Source organism: Atractosteus spatula, chromosome 6 (assembly GCF_055471065.1).
Source record: "Atractosteus spatula isolate fAtrSpa1 chromosome 6, fAtrSpa1.hap1, whole genome shotgun sequence".
NCBI lineage: Eukaryota > Metazoa > Chordata > Actinopteri > Semionotiformes > Lepisosteidae > Atractosteus > Atractosteus spatula.
This window is the reverse complement of record NC_142711.1, coordinates 62,656,326-62,677,218: the sequence shown is the minus strand read 5'-3', so window position 1 is coordinate 62,677,218 and position 20,893 is coordinate 62,656,326. Positions and strand designations below refer to the sequence as shown.

The 20,893-nt window shown below is 40.2% G+C and overlaps 1 protein-coding gene across 1 annotated transcript in view; it reads left to right on the top strand.

The window, feature by feature from the left end:
• The window catches only part of LOC148833171 (contactin-associated protein-like 2), a 43,913-nt gene that overhangs the window by 5,418 nt on the left and 17,602 nt on the right, over positions 1–20,893 (top strand). Inside the window, exons 8-9 of the mRNA XM_088918172.1 lie at positions 13,563–13,750; positions 14,374–14,479. Coding sequence (XP_088774298.1) covers positions 13,563–13,750; positions 14,374–14,479 — 294 coding nt within the window. The remainder of the gene's footprint in view (positions 1–13,562; positions 13,751–14,373; positions 14,480–20,893) is intronic.

The following is a 20,893-nucleotide window of genomic DNA, read 5'->3' as shown; positions in this document are numbered from 1 at the left end:
TTAAATTGAATTTTAAAATACTTTATAGCTTTGTACTGCAGTGCGAATTAAATGTCTTGCATTTTTCTTGTTAAAGAAATCAAAGTATTGCTCATTTGCGTTTGCCACACAATAGTTCGTCTCATTTTTGAGTCTATCAGCACAGTTAACACGATAATGTAGCTAGTTTTCTATTTTATTTCTAGCTACTATCAGTAATCTTTGTGGCATTTCTTTATAAATGCTCATTTTTACTACGTTTTCACTACAATTTTCTTTAATTTAGACAAATCTTATATGATACAGGTGATTTTTAAGAATGATTGTAAAACTGCATTTTAGGGCTTCTAGTTTTCTATGACTGTATATCTTGTGCAGTATATTGTGGATATACAGTACATAGTTTGACTATTACACACTTTTATACTTTTTGTATCTGTTTTAAGTTTTGCAGCTTTTGATTCTTAGGTTTTCTATTTTTTCCGCCAAAGGAACTGTGTATCCTTGTTTCTCCTGTAATTAAATTAATTTGAACAAGGCCCAGTGGACCTGCTGTTGTTAGATGATAGGTTGTAAAGGGATAGCTGCATGAGCAGTCCTTTAATTAGAAGATGGTTACATTCACAATCACCAAAAACAGCAAAAAGATGCAGTCGTTTCTGTCTTACGTTTTCTTATTAGTGTTACTGCAGTGCACAAAACTTTTTTATTTACCATTATTATTATTATTATTATCGGTGCTAATGGAAACAATTCCACATGGTCATGAAAGGGAAAAAGACACCACAGGTACTGGAGATAGGTCTCCTCTTAGCAATGTTGTGCATACTGTATCATTGCAGGTGAAAGATGAATAAAAATAACTTATATCTGCCTTACTTGTGCGTTGTGTGACTCGTAGAACATTTTACAGGTTAGGTCTTAAAAACCGTCCTCTGTGAGGGTAGAATCAGTTTTCTATGTACTCTTAGAAGTGGTCTGATTGATTTTGTTTTAGAAAATTAATGCTGAAATGTCTAACTCATTTGCACAGCAAAATGTCAGGGGAGTCTGGATTCCAGCGAACCAAGATGACTGATTTTGAACAGTCATAGTGCTGGTCTGTTTGTCAGACGCAGGTGCTGAGTTGTTTGATCTGTGCAATCAGAGAAACCTGTAAATGAGTTCTGAAAAATGCTGACGAATGCTTATTTGCAAGGAGCATCTCACAGCCTCTTGAATAATGCCACACAATCTTGCTTGTCTAATTGCGTGGCTTCTTCATGAATAAAGGAACATTTCCGCACAGAAGTGCATATCTCAGCATGCAACTTTATTTATCCCAGAATGTCATTTGGTATTTTTGGCTCAATACAATAATGATAATGGAAAGAGAAATCTGCCTAGAACACCTCCACAGAGCAGACAATAATAATAATAGTAATAATAATAATAATAATAATGTTTGGTAATTTTAGTCTTTTTAGGCTGAATAATGAATAGAACTTCTTCTGTGTTAGTTCTAAAACTGGCCTTTAACTCGTAATTATACTTCACATAGATACTTTGTCAGAAAATGGATGTGATAATGGCTGCTACAACTGCTAGAATGGTTGAAGAATGGTACCATTGAGAAGCTCTAAAGCTCTGCGTGATTGAAGCCCCCTGCTGGCCAGGCACTGCAAGTACTTGGTATTTCTACCATACAAAGAACTCTGACTAGGAGCCCACTCACATGGACAGGTGAAAGGAAGGAAACTATGTGGAAGTGCTCTGTAAGGAGGCACTTCTTACTGAGAGGGTTGTGGGAGTATGGGGGATATTCAGAATTGAAAATGTAATGTCATATGTGTTTGGCAAAAATGAAAGAACATAATTATTTTCACAATCTGCCCAGGAGTAATGGAGACCGTACACAGACATCTGACACATTGCTTTGACAAGCAGGTCCAGTAAGACTGTAGCCAATCACGAATGATTGTTCTCTGAGCTGATGTATTTTAATTTGAAGTGAGTTTAACCTTTAAACTGCACAGTTAGGTGGTGTGGCTCTCTCCTCAGAGCAAGTTAGATTCTTCCAGACTGCCCAGCGATACAGTAGCTGCGCTCTCATCAGCTCTCACGGAAAGCTTGGCAACCCTTACCCAAATAGATTCAAACTACGGCAGCAGTAACAATGAAAGGTGAATTGAGGGGATCACTTCATTAATTAAACATTAGTTTGAAGTCAGAGGTAGAAGAGAACACTATGCAGTAATGAGTGTTTGTTTCATTTCAGTTCCTGAATTGCAGTCCCTTAATAACTCTGGGGAAGGAAGATCCTCGATCATTATCAGATTCACATTCTTTTCATTACAGTGTTTTCTAACACTTTTCTTTGTTCGGCGTCAGTCAGGCTCCGGAGGCTCTTGCACTCACAGTAAGGCTGGTGGGAGGATGCAATATCCTTTTTCTTCTGCACCTCGGCTCCAAGATAATTTCTTATAAATATTGCATCTCGTGCTCAAAATCTCATGATTCCTGTTGCCGTAAATTAATACCCACATCCGTATAAACACAGGGAATAAACAAATTTTGGGGAAAAAGAACTCTGCATATTTCACAAAGAACTTTCCCTTAATGGAAGTGTTACACAGTATGTGTGCCTACATGCGCAATCACCATACTAAGATTTGGAAGACAATCACTAGAACACTGGAGCTTATGTTAACACTAGAAACTGACTTCAAGTGTCTTAGTAATATGTGTATGAAATGGTTTGAAAATACAGTCTGTGCAAATTAGTTCCCCAAAACAGTCACTTAGTCAGAGAGTACTCAAGTACAGATAGTTAACATGAGAAGAAACTTGTTCTCACAGTGATGTCACAACCAAGAGAGAAAGGGAAAGAAATTCAACAGGTCCACCTGATGTGGCAGAAATTCTATTGATCTTTTTTATTCTGTCATCTCATCTTCCATGCTGTCTGTGTTCTGAAGTGTTGCCCATATTTCAACGTTCAAAAAAGAGGAAACTCTTTTATTTGTTGAGAGGGAGGAACAGGGGTATTTGCACCAGTATCTATCAAACTGTTTTGCATTAATGCTATATAACAAGTTGTTAATGAAACACTGTATAACACGTGTATAAAAATATACTGTATCATGTTTGACATACTGTAAGTACCGGGTCTACATGCCAAGCACAAGATTCCAATTCTTCTCCAACACTTTGCAAAGGTGGGAATCGCGTCTTTATCTCCGCAGTGCATTTGCACTTTCGTTTTGGCTCAGGACACAGGGGACAGAGGACACAGGAACATCAGAACAGGTGTTCGAACAAGAAGAGGCCGTTAGGCCAGTCGTGCTTTTCTTCAGATCACCACGACGGGTAACGCTGACAGCAAAAGATACAGCTTAGTGCTGCCAATCAGACCTCACCTGCACATGTGTGGGAGCTGTGAGGAAACCGGGGTGTCGGGAGAAAGCCCAGGCTAGCATAGGGCGAGCACAGACAGGCACCCAAAGCCCCCAGCCTTGGAGCTCTGAGGCAGCAGTGCTAGCTGCCATGCCCCCTGGCAATCTCACCATCATTACGGGACACAACATTTTTACTATTTACTATTTTTTACTATTTATTTTATTTGATTATAATGATCTCTGAGCTTCCTGTGACGTGATGCGCAGGCTGGCCAGTTGCTCAAATCTTTTTGTATACCTGAGCTTAATGTCTTGCAACCTAAAATCTCAATTTTCCCCATTGGAAGTGCCGTCTCCCATCAAACCAGAGAGGCGTGTTCAGTTCGTTTGACATTTTAGTTTGATTTTAATTGTGTAGCTATGTCAAGGCTCAGGTTTACTCCAGGTACAACAAGCTGAATTGTGCTCTCCTCATTTCATCTCTATCTGATGGTTTAAACCAAATACTTGAAGACAAAATATTTAGGAGATCCTAAGGAGTTTACTTAGGAAAAAATATTTGCATAACATTCTGAAAGAAGAACCTCATTCAGTTATTTCTTTTGAATATGAAGAATATATACATAATGTTTTCATATTGTTACAGCTCTTGAAAGGAGTTTCTCTGCTAGGTTTTGGATTAATATTTTACCATCTGCATACAGTATGATCATTAATTCATCAATTAGGTCATTAGTCTAATGCACTGTAGGCTTATTGACACTAAAAAGATAAATATTTGGACTAATGCTCTGATAGTTGTGGTTCACATTATTCAGTCTGGTAGGAAAAGTACAAAGTAGGGGATATTATGGCATTGTTAACTAAGGAGAGAATAGTTATTGCCTCATGTGCTGGCTACTTCCAAACAGGTCAACTGAAGCTTATATGTGAAGATAAAGAGACAGGAGAGTTTTGAGGACAAAAGAGAGACAGGAAGAGCAGGATGAGGAGGAGTCCAGTGGAAAATAAAGAGGTAGACCTTTCTTCTGGGCTCCAGTACCGAAGGATGTGGGTTCAATCCCAGGTGGGAACACTGTAGCTGTCCCTGTGAAGTAGACATTTTACCAGGCAGACGTTGGACTAGCACACCAATTTGATAAACTGGTACTAAGGTCATGTTATGTCATTTGCCAAACTGGTTTATACCACACGGTGTTGCGGGAAGCTGGAGCCTACCCGGCAAGCAACGAGCGCAAGGCAGGGCACACCCTGGACAGGGCGCCAGTCCATCGCAGGGCCAGTGCAAGCCAATCATACATGGGGACAATTTGGAGGCCACGGTAAAGGCCGAGGGAAGAAATTTGGCCGGTACTTCGGGATAACTCCCTACTCTTATCAAGAAATGCCGGGAGATCTTTAATGACCACTGAGAGTCAGGACCTCGGTTTAATGTCTCATCTGAAAGATGGCGCCTACTACAATATAGTGTCCCCACCACTATACCAGGGCATTAGGACCCACACAGACCACAGGGTGGGCACCCCCCGGTCCCATTAACACCACTTCCTGCAGCAACCATAGCTTCCCAGGAGGTCTCCCATCCAGGTACTGACCAGGCTCAATGCTCCTGGGCTTCAGTGGGCTGCCAGTTGAGAGCTGCAGGGTGATATGGCTGCTGGCTTTGGTACTAAAGTATATAAGAAAAATACAAGAGCATGCACACGGTGAATTTTTATTCCATAGACAAGTGTTTTGGCCAAAAATTAACATTTCTTTAGCAAAACTTTTCTTGCTACAATTGAGCAAAGACAAAGATTTCCTTTTAAGAACCCAAACGTAGCAGTTTTTATAGCCTTTTCCCTTGACCTGGGAATAATATGCTTGAATGAAAGCTATTGTAGCCTTAATTCACAAAAACAAGGCAGTCGAACACACAGAGCTACACGGATTTGCCTACCAAAGTGGATTATAAAAAAATCTGTCAAAAGGGTTGGGATTATTTTGCATCTCCTTGGGGCTCTCTCTGCACACTCTGACATTCCCACTGTATTTCACCTGTCCTACACCATTTCCAAGTCCAAGAGACGTTTTCCTTAAGCGAGTGGGTCAAAAACTGGACCGTCTGGGTAAATCTCTTGTTGAACTGTGTTGTAATACCCCTGAGAGAGGCACTTGGTTCAGACTGCTCCAGTAATTTCCCGGCCATGTAAATGGGTCTCTAAGTTGTCATTGAAAATAAGAATTTGTCCTCAATTGACTTACCCGGTAAGACTAAGCTACAAAAGTAAAGTGAGTAAAAACAGGAGATGTGACAACCCAAACTGAGTGGGATTTCCAAATATCTCATCCCTTCAAGTGGAGTTTAGGTTGACAGGTATCTTTTAAAATAGGGAGTAACCTGTATGAAACTTGCTGCGTTTAAGATGGGAGTCCATGTCTTCTTATTTTTCAATCTGCAAATCGTTTTTTGCACCGAGGACAAGGACAACACCCTTTGATTAGAAAGTGGATAATGTAGTGCCCATCCTCGAGAAGGTGACGAAAATGGAACAAATTAGTTTTACTTCTATTGTATGTAAGGTTATGATAATCAGAATAAACCTATAGGACCATAAGTAAGGGAATAGCACTCTTTGGAATGGTCAGTGTGCCCATAGACAAGACAGGACTTGCTTAACTGGTTATTCTTTGAAAAAGTAACAGCAGTAATGGATATGAAACTATAATATGGTATATTAAAAGAAATGTAATAGAGTTCCCTATACAGGATTCTTAAATTGAAGGCCATAGGCTCTCATGGTACAGCACAGCACACATTTGTGTTAGAACTAGAAAATGAATAGGAAAGAGGGAATACAGATAAAGTCTGAAGCTGAATGCTCGAACTGGAATGGTGTAATTAGTGTACTAACTACTAAGGATTTGTATGAGAACCACTGATCACCTAATTAATGTCAGTCATCTAGATTTTTGTGTAATTAGTTACATTACTTTAGTCAAGTTTGTAGATGATGTCAAAAAAGCAGAATCTGCAAGCACAGCAAAGCAGTAGGAAAGGAAATTAAAAAAAAACTTGGGCAAACTGGGCAAATATGTGCAGCGGCACAGGACATTCACAACTCCTGACAAGCGCAGTATGTTTCACGCAAGTAGCAGAAACATGCATCCGAAGTGAGTAGCAGAATGATCCAATCAAACCAGTGATTTGAAGCCAATCCAAGGTCCTTTTTTAATTCTTTTTAGGAACTTTGTGAATGTTAAAGCATCGCCTTATCTCCTAATCATCTGGCTCTGGTACATACCCTCCTCCGGCTGAGACTCGGGTTCGAGCCTCCTGTACTGCACAGGGAGAATGAGGCCCTGCTCTCTGCACCTCTGACGCACTGCCAGGGTTTTTCGTACCTTGGGCACTCTGCGAGCTCCACCACCCCTGGCAGGACACAGGAGGGTCAGCCCTCGCTGCTGTCAATCCACAACACGACAGGTCAGGGGGGCTCTTCCACTAAGAGTTGTGAAGACATTCAGTTTCCTACCGCGTCACAGCCAGCAGGTGGAGCAACCAAGGCTCGAGCCTGTGTCTGTGGGGGGGCAAACTGCCCTTTTTTAGCCTGTGAATCGTTGGCAGCTGCGGCTTGGTTAAGTCGTGCCTCTGTTTTTATGGCATTGCGCGCGTGTCCGTTATGTGGTTGCTCCTCTTTTTGTCTCGGATGGAGTCTGCCTGCACCAGGCCAGTCAGCTCCGGTAGGTGGAATCTGAAAACAGGTCATAAATCCCCCAGCCCTTCCTCGTGTGTGAAGATGAACGTCTTGAACCGACTTTCCAGTAAATCAGCGAAGTAGCAGATACATGTGATTGCATTATGTCAGGCGTGTTAGACAAAGTGGTCCCTGTTAAAACCAGGAAATCTCCGTAAGAGCCCCTTAAATCCAAACTGAAAAGAGAGGATCTTGACCTGGAGCTTAAGAGGAGGGAAAGCAAATTTAATGTGCACCATAAATTCTGGAAACGGCATCAATTAATGTTCAGTTCAGCCTTGAGGGCAGCAGGATGGACAATTATTGATACAAGGTCCTTTCTACAGTATTGCTGTGTCACAGGTTGGAACATATGAAGGATAAGCAGTGCTTCAGCTCAGCTTTGATGAACTTTGAACCTTTGATAGAAATATAGCACAAGCTTTATAATACGTTAGTACCGACTGCCTCCGATCATTTTAGTCAATCTGTTAAGTGCCAAGCAGGGAAAGAAATTGTTCCCTGTATTCAGAAGGTACACTTTACAGCCTGCGCTCCGAACAAAGCCCTTACTGGCCTAGCCACTTATCAGACCTAAGTCCCTGGACAAAGTTTCATTAAGCTCTTGTAGATTCTATCACTGCCAAAGTCCGTTTAAGCTCTGTAATTATTTTTTTGCGATAACACACAATTGTGAAAGGGATCATTTTTTGTTCATCAGTGAAGAAAGAAGTTAAGAATCCATATAAAAGATTGTAGCTCTGACCTTAACAAAGTTATAGCTTAATGCTGAGTAAGCTATGGAAACTTAATATTAATGTGTCTGTAATATATATCCACTCTCAAACGAGAACAATTTCAAACACATAGTTGAGATAGGGCATTTCACTGGACCGATCTGAGTGAAGTACCTTGCTCAAGGGGTATGGCACCAGAATTTGTTTTTTTTTTTTCAATTTATTACAAATGGCAGCTTTATAATTATAAATAATGATGTTAATAATTGTATTCATATTTTGGATAAACCATTAAATATTTACAGGTAGCTCTAATAATAATTTTTCCAGCTGGATATCAAATGATAAATACAGTACCCAAGCAGTCATTTTTCTCTGCATATCATTAATAATCTTCATAAGCAGTTGTAAATGTCTACTGTAGTTTTAGTCATCTTCTTATATGATGTATTCAGTAAAAGTCTGTCTCCCGAGGTTTCTTACCCTGTAACAAAGTGTACTGGTGCAACTCAAGCCTTAATGGAACAGAATATGTGAGAGAACTGTAAAGAGAATAACAAATTCAATGTGTCAGATTGAACGCCTTACTGATTACATTTATATAGTGCTTTCATTAAAATGTCATTTGGAAAAAAACACCATTTATAATTTTAAAACGGCAGATGTCTCATGTTCTCTTACATTTCATCTATATTTTATCACAATTATTTAATGTCATAATTTTTCCACAAATCTCATTCAGCCTCTGAGCTGCCTAAACTGGTTGAGCTCCTTCCATGTGAAATGCGAAACTGCTTTTCACGTTCTGTCTAAAATTGCCGAGTCTTGAAAATAAGAAAGGTTTTCTGATGATGTTATTCAGGTGCACATCATCTAATAAATTTATCTTGGTTATGCTACTATTTTTGTTGTTGTTGTTGTTGTTGTTGTATTTTTAAATTAGGTCAGTTTCAACCAGTGTCATATTTTGACACTGGCGAGTTTGATCCCCTATTAACAGAAAGAAAATACTGCTCCTAGTCAGTCTGAATCTGCTGTGCCTCGCTCCTGAGCCCAGAGAGCTCTTCTGTACTGCAGGGATTGGACTGATCTCTCACCCAGTCACTAAAAACTCAGAAACAGACAGAATCAAGACCACACTGGCTCCCTCGGCTCTCCAGGTATTGCTCTTGTGTCCTGTGAAGCACATTTTATTAAAGAAAGACACATAAAATATACTCTAGTTAAAACTGTGAAGAATTCCAGAATCCTACTCAGCAAAAGAGCTCTATTGTATATGTTAGGGCTTGGAAAGGGAATATTACCCCACTGCAAATACTACCTAAAAACAACCATGCCATATGGCCGATCTTTCAGCTGATCCACTGCGTGTTATTTAAACTTGTCCTTCCACCTTAGAACAACACTGCATAGGGAAACCGACAAGCTCTGTCCCATCCCTGCATCCCCCCTGGCTCTCCTGCTTCGAGTGTTTCATGAAAGCCATCATTAGTCATAATAACATAATGATTTCAATTAGCATGTAAATAATTTCATTTCAAATACTAATAAACTTCTAATTGTGTAGTTACATGCACTTGACAATTGAGAAATGTGCAACATTATTTTGACAACAACTCTTATAAAGTGAAAAATGTAATCTTACAGCCTATTGATTGGTTAGATTGTACCTTTACTATGATTTTTCTCTCTTTGATAACTTACAAAAACACATCTTTACAGCAGAGAGAAATTATTCTTATACCTATTCCGCAGGATCCATTACGCTAATAATTTATAATGACGCCTTTCAGGAGTCCCAAAACGCCATCCTGAGCTCTTGTCTCTTATCAACAGTATATCAATAAAAGAAAAAACGCCTGAAGGACCTCAGTTAAAAGACTTTAGTTTTGCACAACCAGTATGTTTTTTTTATTTTAATACCAGCACACTTTCGAAATCGGAGGACGAGAACAAGGCTTATCGAGAGTCATGTGTTGTCAGGCTGGTCTCTTGAGCACCGCAGGGCACATCCACAGTACCGCACAGCCGAGAGTGACAAGCCCGGGTTCAACCCATCTCCCTGTGTTGTGGTGGTGTTGGCCCATGGGTGTTCACGGACTCCTCAAAGCGTGGATGTTTTTGTATACAATTACTGGCTTTCCGCAGTCGTCATGTTGTCAGTGCTGAGTTAAAGGGAGTACAGTACGTGTCTGACATACTGTACGCAGTGTGCTGCTGTCCGTTTAGTTAATCAAATTTAGACATTTACTCAGAACACGTTTCTGTAATGCACATTCCTGAGATGGTATTCATAGATGTACAGTAATGAGGTTTTACTTATTTAAAAAATGTAGAGGGATAATTGTGCAACACCAGCAAACATCTTCCATGTGAGCTGTAGGCAAACCGCCCCTTCCACAGGCCGGCAGAGAGTGACAGGAAGAATCACACCATGTGACTCTGCTCTGTGAATCCAGGGCACTAGTCTAACAGCATCAGCAGGGTATTTGCTTTAAAAGCTGCACTGGAAGATGCATTGTTTTCTAATTGTCTGGCCCGAGTGTCACCTAGTCTCTTGCAGCTGCATATGTACTGTACCACACAGGCAAACTGGGAATTTGTTCTTGGGCACAATTGCTATCAAAGTATGGTTTGGTTTGGGTGTTACTTTTTATCCAGAATTCCTTTTCTCAGTGTAAGCATTGAAAGAGACAGATCACACGAGAATGCCTGACTGTGGAAACAAAAGACTGAAATAAAATTGTTTCACATACCTTTTTTTTGTCTTTTTATACAACTACCCTGTGTTTAAACAGGCTTTATTTCCTAGATCTGAAAAAGCCGAAATTGTTTGGAGAAACAAATGACAGAAAAAGCATTGTTTAAGCTCGCTAATTCCATTGTAAATGTCAGTATGTTATTTCTCTTTGAAGATGATTCTTTGGTGCAGCTGTTTTGTGTGTCTGAGTTGAGGAGAAACATTCTAAGAAGTTATCAGGGTGTATCGGAACCACTCTTTTTTTACAGAAAAGCTCTGAAGGACATTAACGGTGGTCAGAAGGACCTCAGTTAAAGCAGGAAAGTCCCATTTTTGTGTACAATTTCACGCTCGAATAGCCTGCCATGTTGTTGAGGTATAAAGATAGAGATATTATTTCTCAGCCAAGCTAGGATAAAGACTGAAATTCTGAACCCAGACTCCGAGACCTACTTGTGTGGGAAATCTAGGGCATTTCCCTGACCATCTAGTTTCATTCTGCTTCTCCATCTTAAAAGCCCCTGCTGGTTTGAGGTAATTGTGAGTGTGACATTTCTCTCTTGATTAATCTCCCTCAGGCGCAATGCTTATATTGTTATATTATTAATTTACGTGGTTGATGCTTTTATCCAAAGATATTTACGTTTGTGCCCATATGCACAGCAGGGCTTCAGAGGGAAGCGCTGCGCTCAAGGATACAACAGCTGTGCCCCATGCAGGAAGTAAGCCCACAACCTTCTCGTAGCCACAGACCTACTCCACTGCCATGCTTGCTGAATAGAGTGAACCCTCCACTTTCTTAGACACTCATCCTTTTATTCAGCTGTTTTATTCCACAAGCCCGCTCTCTAAAGCTCTGCCGCTTCAAGACATTCTTGTACTGGTTTTGCAAAATCACGAGGGCTGGCCTGTTGGAGGCCTGTAATGTGAGCCTCCTTTCTTTAAAAAAAAAAATCTGTCCTGAAGAAATTTTTTTTCAGAAAAATACAAATAAGCCATTTCCTGTCGAGATAGAATGGGTGAAAATACTTTGCTGTGTTATTGTTCTCTGAAAACAATCCTACCCCCATGAAAGGGGAGATAATTACTCTGCAGCGGTTCCTGCTTTTCAGAGATAAGCCGCTATTTCCTTGGAGGGTTCCTGGATGATGTTTAGTTCCTTACTATGGAGCTCAGAATTACATTGTGAGAAGATATAGGTGAGAATTGTCTGTGATATTCTCACTTGTATCCCTAGAGTGTGATGCACTGAGAAACATTCTCACCTTTTTTGCCTCCTTTTTTCCTTTTTTTGTTCTCTTTTTTGCTCTTTTTTTGTGTGTTCGGGTCTATCCGGGGGTTGAGGTTTTGACAACCGTGAGTTTCTGAGGCAGGTACAGACCAAGTGTAAGACTAAGACTGAGGGCTGAGGGAAACAACAGATACATAAAAGGCAGTAAATGGTAAAAGCAAAACAGTTGCCCAGTCTAGGGGACAGCAGCCAGTCTGTCCTTGGTAGCTCTTTTGCAATTTCTTTCTGGAAGCTCTTTGCAGTTTCTAAATTCAAGCTCTATCCCCTTCATCCTCATAATCCTCTGCAAATTGTCCCTGTCAGTCATTCCCATAAAACAATAATACCGCAGTATGGTGCCAAGCAAAGCTGTTCCATACTTCACAGAACATTTTACTAGCACTTATTAATGTTGCCTGCTCACTTTCCACAGAGAAAATAACTTTGTGGGGAGTTAAGAGTAAAAGCAGTGACTATGAGGTAAAAGAAAAGACCTTTAATAATTCTGAAATGGGCATGTATTTGCAGTAGTAATTGAAGAATAATCCCTCTCTTGCAATTTATGCTGTTTATAGTAAGAGCTCTGAATCCACGCTGACCTTCAGAATGAAGAGAAGTTTTCCCAGGACTGCCCCTCACTCCCTGTGGGCTGTACTTCTTCTTCTCTGGGTTGCTACAACCCTGAGCAAGAAAAGGCATCTTTCTGATCACGAACACTTAGATGTTTTTGAATGTTTGTCTATTTGGAATTAACGTTCATTAAAAAAAGTGTTTGAAAGGCAAATGCAATACTAGGTGCACAGGTTATTTTGAATGCTGTTAGAATGTTATTTTTATCTGAAGATGTTTTGTGCATTACCAGTGAACCTTTATAGTCCATAAGATTAATACTCTCCTACATGTATTGGATGTAGATGCATATGGTTGTTACAGTTCAAAGTTACAGTACATCATCTAAGAGAACTCATTATCAATGTATGTCATTCTGGGTCAATTTCCAGGAAAGCAAAATCATATGCTGTATAAACATCATCTGTGTTTGTTTTTCTTTAAGATTAGCTCTTTAAGGAAATCTTTAAAACACATAATTCTAGGACTGAAGAACCTTTTTAGTGACGATTTATAGAATATGCAAAATATCTAAATAGTTTTCCCCTTTTCTCAGGAATTGTAGAAACTCGGTACGCGAACGTGGAACAGATACATTTTATTTTTATGCCAGTCATGATTATAATACTGTAAGTTTACAAGAACTGAATTCAGTCAAAGCTTTAACCCTCATAGCAGTCTCCAAATCCAAGCCTAGCATTCAATGGTATGTACAGTATCTATAAGACATGTCTGACAGACAAAAACCACTATCATGAAACGTGCTTGGAACGGATGATTTGCAGGTAGGTTGACAGTTACATAATCTGAGCTTCAGTCACAGGAAAATTGGAGTTCAAGAAACACAATTGCACCTTATGTGTTATTTTTAGCTTTTTGTGGATAAATGTGTGCTCATCCTCTCTTGAATGTATGTATTGTAAATTATTGTACATTATACAGAATCTCAAAACCCACTGATGTCATACAGTATTTCACATTTTTATACCATGATAAAACATTACAGTAAAATGCAGAGATTTGCCCCTTACAAATCTCGTGCTATTATTGGATGTTTACATAAAGATCCAGACGTGCAGTCAGTACATTTAATTTAATCAATAAATAAATTCTTCCTTTCTCTGTTGGAATCAGGTAACTACTGGAATGCGGCGTCTTTCAACACGCCGTCTTCGTACCTCCACTTCTCCACCTTTCAAGGGGAGACCAGCGCTGACATCTCCTTCTATTTCAAGACCTCGGCTCCTTACGGCGTCTTCCTGGAGAACCTCGGCAACACCGATTTCATTCGCCTGGAATTGAAATGTAAGTCGCCCTGCTGGGTGTGATACATCCTGCTAGGTTCCTGCCTGAGAGCTTCAGGGGGTTTAGTGCTGAGTTTATTTCCTGAGAAAGTGCACCATGTGCTTTACATGGCCACGTCGGCACTGCCTTTTCGTTAGCCTGCTCTGTGCATGTAAGTAAATTTAGCCTTTCAAAGGCCTGATTGCAGTTCCAGACAGTGATCTCTTTCATTGGTTGCTTTCTTCTTCTGATCGAAACAGCAGTAAATAGAAACATCAGATTCATTTTGGACTAAAAGAACAAAAGAAAATCAATTTGGTTAAATCTTTGATTTAACCTTTCATTAACGATGAACGTGAGGACATCTTTGAGAGAACAGTGCTTTACATTTTATTAACTAATCAATACTTTACATTTTTACAGCTGTTCCTGTTTTATTTTATTTTCATTGCTCGAAAGTGACCGTTTGGTTTAATCGAAACAACTTAAATTGTTTAGCATAAATTGCCGTCATTATTTTTTAAACGAAGAACAGTGTGAGCAACGGGCAAAATTCATACTGCCTTGATTGAAGCAATAAAACAGGCAAATGCTGATGGTTTAGAAGTCCACCTGTCAAGGTTAAAGGTGAATAGTGTTAATCAGCTCTGTTTCTCTTCAGGGCTTCTGTGTCATTGATGTCTTCAGTAGCACAGCAAGAGAACCAAGTTATTTCACCTCAGGTCAGCACAAGACGTGCTTCTCACCAGCCAAGCAGAACGTCAGCTGTACTCTGGACTCTTAGCTCTAGATTAATTATTTCACCATACCGTCTAAAGCTAAGCTCGCCCTGACAGTGAAATGTGTGAGTGGCACTTGACACGGCGGGTCTTCCCTCCCTGTCCAGCCCGCTCCCTCTCCCAAGGCCTCAATCTGAAAGGGCGCCCTCACTAATCAAGAGGTTATTGAGCCCTCGTTGGGCCCCAAAGAGAGGCAGAGGCGCCCAGAGAGAAAGTGAGGAGGCACAAGAGGCCTGGCTGTTCCATTTGTCATGCGGTTCCCCTGAGCCCTCTCCCCTGTCGGCATCGCAGGGAAGCCTTGGCAGAGATTGAGAGTAGCCATGTCCATGCGTTTTTACATACGTCTCCGAATCCAAAGAAACCTAATTATTTTTACACCCTACTGGTCAGCCGCCGCGGCTCAGAAAAAAAATTACACTTATTTTTGGGAGAGTGAGCGAGAACCGGAGACAGCAAGCAAGACAGGGAAGAAAAAGCTAGCGTGGTTAGTATTTTTTTAGAAGTCGTTGACAGGAAGCTATCAATCAGAAGATGCAGGCACAGAGGCGCTAAAATGAGAAATGAAATTCGCCACGTATTCTGCATATAAATATTGATTGTGTTGCAGGGCAGATGTGAGTCAAGGACTGTCTTCTGCATCCCTAAGGTCATAACTGCATAGGTGTAAATGCAGATGTGAGGTTATACATCAGTGAGATATCATTAGTAGTACTAGAAAGTCATTTTGCAAAAATATCTGTTACTTTATCTTGCACACATAACACACAGTTCTTGGACTGAAATTCTGTAGGTATAGTTTAAGTTCAGTAACAGGACTTTTTACAATATAATAACAGAAGGCACTGGAACAATGAATCCTTCTTTATTTATAAACATTCTGTGCTAGAGAACACTGTCCATACAGTGCATGGGAAGGAAAATTCATATACAGTATTTATCAGTGAGTTTCTTAGATTAAGAACATAAACATCAAGGCCAGCTGTTGATACACTTTCACAGAGGCAGTTTGAGCTGCATTTAGAAATCATTAATGAAAGTATGAATGCCCTGTGGCTAAAATGTATCTATACGATTAAAAAATAAAGTTGAAAGCAGTATTTATGGAGTTGTCACTCCCAATCAGAGCCCACTTGAGTTATCTCTCTTCAGGATTCTCTGGTTCAGCTTTCATCAGTTTCAGGAAAGGTTATAATATTTATTTTTTCTACAATATTCTTGTTACTGTGACACATACCCTAATGCGGTCAAAACCATGAAATGGCCTCATGAAACTGCAATACCTTTTGATATTACCACAGTTCTCCATGATTGTGGATTACTGCAAAGACGAAGATGCTGGGTAAACACCACCAGACCACACTGCGATTGACCCTCAATGAACTGTACACACCCACCTTAGCTAATTTTCAGAAAACTGTTGCTTACTCAATGAAAAGCACTAAGTTCAAAAAAGGGAGTTAGTAAATCTAATAAACGTAATTAATTGAACGGGTTAATTAGTGAAAGAAGTGAAATGTCGTCCTTTAAGGGAGTGATTGTTAATTTGCAGCTGAAGTTAACAAAAGGAAGTACTTCAGCTTGAATGATCTGTGTTATTAACTTTTCATCAACGCCTAAACGTAGCGCCTGCTGCTCACCTGTTTTAATGATTTAGCACCCCAGAGAATGAAGGCGGTTTAAGATCCTGGAGTAAAAAGGCAAAATGAAGATGAGTTTGTGATCGTCTGAATTACTTGAAGCTAATGGTCATTTGAACATAGGGGTCAGAGCATGTTTTGCACTATTGCAATGTATCTTTAGTGTTTTTGTTCCCACTAAATTTTAACTAAAATTAAAATGAAAAGTACGATTTTGCTACACCAATTAAATAAGAAATTGGTCGTGTGGAAAGTTCACATTTTATCTTTTCAAATTATTAAAAGAGGTTTATGTTTATTAACATTCAAAATGTTTATTTTCAAAAATAGCAATTGTATAATTAATAAAATAATATTATTACCGTACATCCTAATAATATGCTTTATTATATATGCCTTATGCAGTACTATAATATTATTATGAGATATCATATTATGTTAATTATATAATTGTTGCTTTTGTGCATGATAAGCTTTTTGTGAAAAGACCATTTTGCATTCAGTCATATTTAGCCAGAACAAGCCAGGGAGCACCCAGATGTCTTTATAAGGCCTCCTGCTCAGTGGCTCTGCTACTGTATGCTTTGAGGGCCCTGTTTGCGTAGTCCCAGGTCAGGTTGGGGAGTGACTTGATGTGTCTTCTGCAACTCTCCGCCAAAAGGAGGTCTGTCAGCGTGGGCAGGCCAGAGCTTGAGATGTCGTAATTGATGAATAGCCGATCCACGGTCACCAGCTTAGTGTGTAAGAAGTAGAGAGTGGAGGAGGCTTCTCTGTCTCCCCTTGAAATGAAGGAAGGAGAAGTAATGCCTTGTGAGTGAGTCCCATCCGTCTACAGAAGCCAGACACGTCTGGCCAGCTCTCTGTAGATGTGAGCATAACAGGCATCCCTCATCGCAGCAGAGACCAGAAGTAAATCCGGGGTTGGAAATGCTGTGTGTTCTGTATCGGAAGAAAGGGTTATTTCCATTTAAGTACCATCTAGGCAGAATTTGTATCTCTGGATTTACTGTATCGCAGTTTAGGAGAGCTGACTGAGTTAATGAGGGTCTTACATTGCGTAGAAACCAGTATCGTCTCCTTAAACTGCTTTGTCTCTGTTAGTTTGCAGTGAGAATGGCTCATACTTGATGGGATTCTTGTATGAAGTGTGTGCCGCCCTCTTGCTCTGCCCTCTCACTGTGCCAAGGAAACAGGGAAAATGCGTTCATCTGTTTAGCTGCCTTTCATTTCATTTTAAGTTTTAAGTTCAAAATGAGTATCAGGATGAATTATAGTCTTATTTTTGTGCCATACTATTATATTATATTTAATTTCTACCATATTTGAAGGCTATTGTTCTCAAATTTAGCATAACTGATGCTATTCCCAGCTGCCCTGCAAATGATTGGCTATTATTATATTATATTAGCCTAGCCAGGAACATGTCGGTCACTCACTTAAATATCACTTAAATTCGCAAGTTTACATTTGCGATTGTCATAGACTCATAACTCCTGGATGAGGAGCCTGGACTGAACCTTCTATCTTACCATATGGATCTAAATGATATTCTTCAGTATAACTTTGTTATAAAATAATAAATAACCTTTATTCACATTCGAGACTTAAGTACTCGGTTTTGATTTCACTTTTATTGATATGAGTTAATAGTAACATATCCTGTTCAGTGTGAAAACCTGGCCTTTTAGAAAGCTCTTCTCTCTTCTCTCCATATTGGCCTCTTGACTATTTTCAAAAAACAAGTTGTTCGTATTGAAGAAGTTCTGCTCGAGTTACATTGGTGCCCTCTTTTGGCAATAAAGCGTTAGTGCATTGACCAAATTCAGATTTCAGATGGTCTGGCTACTTCGAGAGTGACCTAGTCTAGACAAAACCCTTTACCGTTCTGTCTCTGAACGGTCTGTGGTTGATGGTTATCTGTTCAGAAATTAAACAGTGGGTCTTTTCCTGCTCTCTTCAAAGAAGTAATATTTTATTTTAAGTTATAACATCAAGGTATTGTTTAATATTTATACTAACGTCTGAGGCATTAGTGTGCTTTTAATTTTGAAAAAGAAATTATTTATTCAGCACCTATGCCTCTTGTCTTCTCATGTTTTAAACACTACTCTTGTCAATATGGATGGGCTGCAGAGTGCTCATTAAATTTCTTGACTTGTAATCACTTTGATTCATACCCAAAGCTTAATTAGGACTGGTGTCCCATCCTGACACTTGTTGGGCTGTGCTTTTTAAACGAAGCACAATTTGTAATTTAATTATAGGAGTGAATGAAATTTTAATCAAAGCTACTGAAAAGGTATTTTTTCATTTACATTCCTCCCGATATTCTTTCCTGTTAGTTCCGGCCGTGTTGTGCCCACACTACAGTGGCTTTCCTTCTTGGTCAGACTGCACAGTGGAGGAACCTCTGTTCTGTAGAGTAGAGCAGTGTGTTCTACTTGTCAAAAAACCTTTGCATTTGATTATTGAAATTTCCTGTGTATTGTGTTACCTGATTGTGTATAAGCTGTCGAATTCAGCTGCTATTCACCGACTCCAGAGTGCCTCACAGAGCTTGCTTTGAAGCCTGATCTAACTTTCAGCCAAGTAAAATATTATCTATTTGTATTCATATTATACAGGCTTTAAAAATTATAATTTTCTGAGGGGTTTTTTGTTAACATAAATGATGTAATTGTAAATGTAATCAATAATGGCATTTTTGATGCTTTCGGGTTTTTTCTTTTCTATTTCTATTACTTGATTTTCTAGAGCTTCACAATTTTTCTCTATGAGAAGAGAACGTCTTCCAGACAGTCCTACTCATTTCCCATACTAGTGGAAGTATTCCAAAACAACACTTAAAGGACAGAGTGAGCCTCTGCTAGCACAGCCAGTATACACTAAAATACACTCGCTCTTTAAGATGAATTCACCCGAAAGAGGAACACCGCAATCTTCAGATTTGGAACAACACAAACGACTAGCAGGCACAGTCATCCTGCAGAAGTGATATTCCCATTGGGAGCTTTCAGATCCACAAGATGCACCCTTCCGCCTGGGTAAGAAGTTGATCTGCTTTTCTGGGAGCAGCTGTCCTTACCTGAGTTATGTGCAAAGGGCAAAAGCAACCGAGACTTCACTGAGAGTATTCACACGCGCACAGAAAGTGCCCGTATTGAAAACTCGGAAAAGTAGTGTTGGTCGCACCATAGCCCGTCAGCTCCTGGAACTCCCCACTGTTACAGCCTCTCCAAGCGAATGTTCTTGCGGCTTCAAACATTCACTCAAATATTTGGAAGTACTCTGCTCAAACGGCGATTAATGGAGAAAAGTGTCCAAAGCGGATCATTAAATGCACTTGCTCAGCAGGCGCATTTACTAAAGCCGTTTTATAGATTATTCCATTTCTCATGTTTGTAGGCCTGCTTTCCATCAAATACAAGCACTGTACTTCTGGGTTCATTATCACTTTTAAATGCATTTCTGTTTGCACTAGACTTATGCATCAAAGCATGCGTAGCCCTAGCTAGTCTACAGCCACATGGCCTTAGAGTGAAGTGAAATCACCCACATGCAGCCTACAGAACCTGCAGAAGTTGACTAGATCAATGATGCTCCTCAGAGCTGTAACCCAAACACAGGCATGCTTCTGTTACGACACTGGCCTTTCTGGCTCGTCCAGCTGGAGTGCCCAGTCTTTGACATATCCTGGCTCAAAAATCCAGAGCAGACAAGAAGCTGTTTGTCTTTAGGTTAGTGCCTAGTTATTCAGGGACACAACGGTGCCTCTCACTCTGTGGACTCGACAATCTCAGATGCATTTTTTCATATGATCCGCTCTGGGGTAACAGACAAAGATCAAGGCCACCCCCAGCAGACAGCTTTGTTCTGCAGGCAGGGAACACACTGTCTGGCAAGTAGTGGAAGTGAGACAAAAGACCATGGTTATATAACACTCCAAGTGCAATAAGTGGAAAAAATAACAGAAGGGGACTGGAATATTTTTCACCCTTTATTTTATCGTTCTTTTTCGATTTTTAGTTCTAGACCCACCTGATTCGGAAGCGCCACTTGCTTGTTTTCCGTTTTCTCACCTGTACTTGCACACGGAGAAAGAGGGATTCTTCTGATCAGGGACGTTCATCTTCGGACACACCTCAGGCTCCACAGCTCCTGGCAGGAGGGTTCGCCTCCATCACCAGCATCCCTGCAACCTCAGGAGCTCAGGAAGTCGCAGGACGTGTTTTAAAGTCAAGGGCTGAGAGGATACTGGCCGACTGACCCCACCCTCATGTCAGTTGTGCACTGCAGTGTGGGAAATTCTTGTCTCGGTCAGCTGGTGAAATGACCGCGTCTGGACCACTGAGCTCAGCCCGCGCTTGGAATGAGCACCAGCCCTCTTGCTTGACAGCTTGTGCTACAATAATGAACAGGGCACAGGTTGTAAGAGAAATCGAAAGATTTCCATCTCTTTGTTTGCAAGTGAACGTTTGCAAGTGAAGTGAGTTTCATTAGACAAATTAATACAGGACACCTCTGGGAGGAAAAGACATGAGTGTATCAAGGAAAGGTTGCAGGTCACAGGTCGTAAGTCACGAGCACACACATTTTCCTAAAAGCAATACCCGATGGCAAAAGTAATTTTTTCTGTGATTACTGGGAACCATAATATGACCATCCACATTAAAGGGACTAAAACATTCATTTAGTTTTTTCTCACAAAAATTTCTTTCCTTGAGCAGCCCTCAGCTCTCCTGTAAAATCTGGGAAGAGACAAGGA